Source organism: Manduca sexta, unplaced genomic scaffold (assembly GCF_014839805.1).
Source record: "Manduca sexta isolate Smith_Timp_Sample1 unplaced genomic scaffold, JHU_Msex_v1.0 HiC_scaffold_562, whole genome shotgun sequence".
Classification (NCBI taxonomy): Eukaryota; Metazoa; Arthropoda; class Insecta; order Lepidoptera; family Sphingidae; genus Manduca; species Manduca sexta.
The window spans coordinates 1-6,602 of record NW_023595366.1 but is presented as its reverse complement, the minus strand read 5'-3'; the positions used below and the strand labels follow the sequence as shown (position 1 = coordinate 6,602).

General features: G+C 35.2%; 1 protein-coding gene and 1 non-coding gene across 2 annotated transcripts; one reads left to right on the top strand and one right to left on the bottom strand.

Annotated features, from left to right (window-relative positions):
* Window positions 1-428: 428 nt before the first annotated feature.
* On the bottom strand, window positions 429-5,326 carry LOC119193463 (the record flags this gene model as incomplete). Its single annotated transcript, XM_037447064.1, has 5 exons — window positions 5,298-5,326; window positions 3,111-3,285; window positions 2,237-2,275; window positions 1,584-1,676; window positions 429-561 (listed from the first exon to the last, which is right to left on the bottom strand). Coding segments are annotated over exons 1-5 (442 nt in total), but the record flags the coding sequence as incomplete, so codon positions are not given.
* Trnad-guc lies at window positions 2,385-2,456 on the top strand. The gene has a single exon. It is a non-coding gene; the product is annotated as a tRNA-Asp (tRNA).
* Window positions 5,327-6,602: the final 1,276 nt, after the last annotated feature.

Here is a 6,602-nt window from a genome sequence, read left to right as displayed (position 1 = left end):
TTTTTGTTTATTTTTTTTTATTTATCAGGCCTATGGAACATTAAAAAAGCGTTAAATACGTGAAAAAACAAAAAATTAATACCTAACGGTAATACAAATTTAATTTTCTACGAAACATTTTTTTGAGAAAAACTCTAAATACTCTTTTTGTTTTATAATTTATGAGGTCTACAGAAAATTTATAAAAAATGTTGAATACATAAAAAATAATAAAACACACATGAAACTATTATAATGAAAAAAAATAAAATAATTGTTAGTAATTTTCAACTGTAACATTAATTCTTCTTCGTGTGCATGCCGAGGTCGTCTTTAAATTATAACAACATTTAAATTAAGACTATTATTCATTAATATACATACTCATTACTATGTATTGCATCTCATGTTGGCGATCTTTAAATAAAATAAATAACCACTTCACTCACATATCTCCGGTTGAAGAAGGTTCATCAGCAAAGCCTGGCTTCTGAGAGCTTTGTTCCTAAACCCGTTGGTGCTTAGCAACCTGTGGGCACACTCCCAGCATAACTTCTGAGGTAGTTTGTCATCTTCGCTTAACTGTTGAAGAGAATAATCATACACATGTAACCAGGGTCGTAACTAGACTTGAATTTAAGGTAGGGCAGCTGTAGTTACAACTTGGGCGGAGGTAAAAATGTTACTAGATCTTATCTGGTCAATCGATTTTTGGTTTTCATTAGTCAGATTAATACTTACGTAATTGTTAAGGCAATATAAAAATTGTAACAAAATTCTCTTAAATCTCGAAAGAGAGTTATTTCACCCATCAATACGAACAACTCTTAATATGGGACCAACTTCCAAATTGTGAAATAAAAAACCAGCTGCTCCATATATTTTGATTGAGAAGTTATGTAAAATTTAGTTGATTATTAAGGTAGGGCATTAGTATTTTAAGGTAGAACATTGTCCAACAATGACCCTCCCGCTAGCTACATCCCTGCATGTAACATAATCTGTATGAAGTCCTAATGTCAACTGTCAAATATATGTATATGTAGTCTGTGGTGTGAAAAAATAAAGTTTCTCTTCCTCGCTGGTCAACATGGAGTTTGCATTGCATCCAAGTTAATCCTTATAATGAAATATAACTCCTGCTCCCTCCCACGCACCATAACAAATAATGCAACATATACCGTTTTTTATACATGTACAACAGAGTTACTCCGCTGCACCTGATGGTAAGTAAGATAATAGAATAATAAAAAAAATATATATAGGTTACAGTAAGATTTCTTTCATTTAGTATGGAGCTGAACACGGTATTCCCATACTTGCAACACTATTATAACTGTTCAATGATACCTATAACACAGGTTCATCTAGCATAGGTATCAGCAGAACATTTTCTTATTGTGACAAATGTAATGAACTACTCTGTAACATTTGTACACCAACTGAATTTTGTAACATTTGTCTGTTTTAATACAAATAAATGTATTATTATTATTATATGTTATTCACTATTCAAACATGGAAACGCTGGCTGAACCTAATGCCTAACCTAAAGTCTAGATTTTTTTAATAAAAAAATAAATTACCTTTATCGCCATACTTACATAAATGCCAGTGACATTTTCATAAATCTCGTCCAGTTTGTGATCTCGTATGTGATACATCTGACCTTCCATTGCTAAACAGATTCTGCACACCTGAAAATTACAAACGTTTTCATAAAATCGTTTAGTTATTCCTACGATAGCCTAGTTGGATGTGGAACGAACTGCCGAGACGAATGTCTACAGGTTTAAAACTCAACACACCTCTGAATTTTCTATATGTATGTGTGTATTTGTGAATTATCGCTTGTTTTAACTGTAAAGAAAAACATCGTGAAGAAACTTGCATATCTGAGAAGGTCTCTAAAAATATTTTGAGGGTGTGTGAAGTCTGCCCGCACTACAGCGTGGTGGACTAAGGCCTAATCTCTCTCAGTAGTAGAGTAGGCCCGTGCAGTGGGACAGTATATAAAACAGGGCTGATATTATTATTATTCCATTCGACAAGGCAGAGACGTAGAAAATAGTCGACGCTCGAAAGCACCCACCTGTGCCCCCGCGCGCTGTAAAAATATTTTCAGTGGTGTCCAGGAAGTAACCCATATATCGCCCAAAGTCTGGAATATTGCCGTCTTTATCCGGCGTCGGCAATTTAGGTAATAGCAGCGCTACATGTTACGAAAATAATATAAAATATAGTTTTGAAATCTCACCCTTAAAGCTGCAGGAGCATCAAGGTCCTCAGAAGAATCCTGAAAAATATTATTAAAGTTTAATAATACAACATGGTGAGTGTAAAAAGTTAATAGGTTAAATTTTATTAGTAGCACCGGACCCATAATTTCGGCTGTATACCACAAGTCTTCGGTAGTATAGTGGTCAGTATCCCCGCCTGTCACGCGGGAGACCGGGGTTCGATTCCCCGCCGGAGAGAACACTTTTGGATTTTATTTTTGATTTTATTTATTCATTTCCATCATTTGATTATTAAATTTTATTTACTTATTCATTTTTTCCATTTATTCTGTAGACAAAATTGTCTACTGGACCACAGGATCTCGTATCCAAAAAACACAACACACTCTCCAGTCTACATAAAATTGGATAGTAATGTGTAATTGATCAGCACGAACTAAGCAAACTTTAAAGGAAAAGAACCTTCTGTAGACATTGTTGCCTACAGTATAAATAAGCCAACTTGTCCAGGAAAGCAACACTGCCAGAAAGCAACATGAAGCCAAAACTTGCTGTTCCATTTCCTAATATTATAGTATGTATTTGTTATTTATAAAATACTGCTAGTATGTGGCTCTAGTTAAAATATTCCCAGGATAAATACTTTCCTGGGACAAAAAATAGTCTACAGCTCTCTTGAGTAATGTAGCTTCTTATTAGTTAAAAAAAAAACAGTTTAGTAGTTCCTGAGATTAGCGCGTTCAAACAAACACAAAAATGAATTGCTTTACATTGTTATGTTAATTGATTTTGAATATTATTTCAATGAAGACAATATCTATAATAGTTTAACTGTAAAAAAAATCTTAGCGATGAACTCCACCCGACCCTATGACCTTAAAATCCACTCACATAAGTGACCACAGGAACAGCGCCATCTTTGATTTTCCGTAGACCGCCTTTAGTCACGTAGAAATCATCCTTCCTGAAGTGTTCGGAGCATATAGTGCTTCTGTCTTTTGGCTCCCAGTCGGTCATGCCGAGTGCCTCCACCCACGCAGCACGAAGGTTCGGGTCCTTGGGGAACCTGGAACGAATTATCATACATACATACATAACATCACGCATTTATCCAAGAAGGGGTATGCAGAGGCGCAACTAGTGCACCCATTTTTCGCCAAGTGTGTTCCGTCCCATGATGTGATAGCGAGGGCGAGCCTATCGCCATATCGGGCACAAATTCCAGACTCCGGGCTGATACTGAGCAGAAAAAACCCGAATATCACTTTGCCCGACCCGGATTTGAACCCAGGACCTCAGAGCGCTGTTGTACGGGCATGCAATACAACTACGCCACCCGAGGGCGGTCCGAATTATCAAGATGTGATTATACAGAAATAACTGGTTATAAGAACGATAAAGACCAGGAAGATCCTGTGCTTCTGGAAGGAGTTGGGCTGGCTAGACCCATAGCAGGCATTCCATGCATCAGGCCCAACCTATTATGGGCTAAGTGCGGAAAGCGGGAGCCTCTCAACATAGAACATAGAACAATGAAGGGGCCACCAAATCTGGATGATATCTGATATTTGTTATAATAATATCAGCCCTGTATTACATACTGTCCTACTGCTAGTCACTGGCCACCTTTTCTGAGAGGGTTTAGGCCTTAGTCCACTATGCTGACCTGGTGCGGATTGGTAGACTTCACACACCCTCTGAATTCTTATGAGAATTACTCAGGTATGCAGGTTTTGTTACAATATTTTCCATCGCCATTAAAACAAGCGAAATTCACAAAGAATACACACATGATTTTAGAAAAGTCAGAGGTATGTGCCCTTGGGTTTTGAACCTGCACACATTCTGTTCTATAACTAACTGTCTAACTGTCAGTCTGTTGTATAACTAACTGGGCTATCGCCAGGCTTCTTGTTTCAGGTGTAAAGTAAAGTAATTGTATTTTATAATTATGGTCATGTCATTCTATTGTTCGTTTTTATCCTATTTTATATATACCTTGGTGTCAACTGTCAACGTCCCAGGCAATGTCTATTTCTGCCAAGGAACATTGTGCATCACTGTTGATCAGGTTTGTAAATACAACTAGTTTAATCACTGCATTATGACATCAATGCATACCCTGCAAGTGGCTACCTTGGTAAGTGTTGTAAGTAATTTGTGTATGTGTTCTGAGTTATTTATAAAATTAAGTAAATAGATGTGTTATTGACACAAGTGTTTATTTCAGAGTGAAAAAACGTAACTAGGCAAACAACAATATTCAAATATTTACAAATAAAACACATTTAAAAGAATATTGGTCACAACAAAGTTACTACAACAGTAAGTCTATTGTATAAAATAATGTGGCACCAGATCCGAAGCTAAATAAAATGTTTAAATATTATTAACTTTCCTCCAAGGCAATTCTCAATTACTCGGTCTCCACACCAAATGCTACGCCCGCACAGAGGGACATTTGTCACGGTTCTAGGCACACAGATCGGTGTGTATACCTCATGGTTGCCAATACACATTAAGGCCTATGAGGACTAGCAAATATGTCTTGGCTTTCTGGTCTCCTCCCATCCAAAGAGGATTCTTTCTCTGACTTCCACACTTTCTTCCCCAGCTATCCCCTCCTATCTTTCCTCCAGAGCCCTGCAGTCGCTAAGCCAGGGATTCCAGTATGACATTTGCAGGTTTCTCCCAGTGTTGAGTGTGGGGTCCGATACACAAAAATTACTATTGACTAACAACAATGATGTCATGTACCTCAAAACTATGTAGGTAATTATCGAAGAATACATTTTGAATTTTATTTTCTTTTAAATTAATTAGTGGGGATGTTTTGGGTGTGAGAATTGTATATTGATTTCCATTGTATTAGAAATATAATTGTTCCTGGTTTTAGATCTAATGAGAATATATTGGTAGTAAAACAATGGATTGATGGACATTGCAGAATTAATAAAACTATAAATATCGAGATGATTAGAAGGATGGAAATCTTTGAAAATATTTTATGTCTTTGTAACTCCCGCCACAGTATGTTGCGTGAAAAATAAAAAATATTAAGAAAAATAAAATACTTACATATGGAAGGTAATTCCATGACTTTTAGTTGTTTTTCGTATCGTTACTGCAATTTTGTACACTGCACCGCATTTTTATAAATAAAAACTATGAAATGTAACACAGATGCACGAAAATTCAGATCTATATTATTGATATTTGAGTCATTGTGATTGTGGTAATAACGTCTGAATAAACTTTATGTGTCTATTGAAAGTCACTCCATAATAACTTAAACTTCATTTTCATTATAAAAATCCTTTAATTCATTCAACAAAATAATTATTTTGCCATTCCGATGTGTATAAAATGTCAAACAACCGCTGGATGCGCCATGTTTGTTTTCGCTTTGATTTTTAATTTACGCAAGCAAGAGTGAAATAAATATCAAGCATCAATAAGCGTAAATATTGATTAGGAAATATTTAAAAATATTATCTGTACCTACGATTAATATTAAACTATAAATTAAATCTAAATTATTTTTAGCAATTATTATCACGGGTTAAAAAATAAAATAAGTACCTTATTACAATTTCGACTTCACTATCAAGTCTTTTGTAGTATAGTGGTCAGTATCCCCGCCTGTCACGCGGGAGACCGGGGTTCGATTCCCCGCCGGAGAGAACTTTTTTAAATTTATGTAAAAAAATATTTGCTCACTATAGCAGACGATACTTAGGCCTTCCGAATTTTCCCCCGAGCAAACGGGGGCAAAGCCATTATCATTCAAACTGTTAAAGCAAATTTTAACAGTTTGAATGATAATGGCTTTTAAATATTTTGATAATATACTACGATTGGTTACGGTTAAAAGATTTTTAAATGAATGAATACGTATTGAATTTAAATACGCGGTCTCTATTCAGATTTTTTTAGGGTTACAATCCATTATGTCATTAGGTAGATGAATATTGAAATGAGTATCGATATATTTATATAATCCGTCTAAACCGGTACATTAAAATATTACGGTTTTATCAATGCTCCTGGTATCATCTCTAGCCGAGAAGCTTGGTATAGTTGTCTCTTTCTAACAATCTATTATTTCGCCTAGTTGGAGAGGAACATATTATGTTTATATATTCATGTTTACATAGATCACTGTGCTATCCGACCAATTTTAAATTTTTTCGACTTGACATTAGTTTTGAGATATCTTTTTCACTCTTACCTACGTAGCAGTAAGAGAAAACGAGTAGGTAATATAATTGGGCTTCACCAAGAAATAAACGCATAATGGCCGTTCGGCTAGTAAATTGACAGTTTAAGAAATTATATAGAATTTATGAAATAAACGTATTATCGAAATAATTTAATAATAAA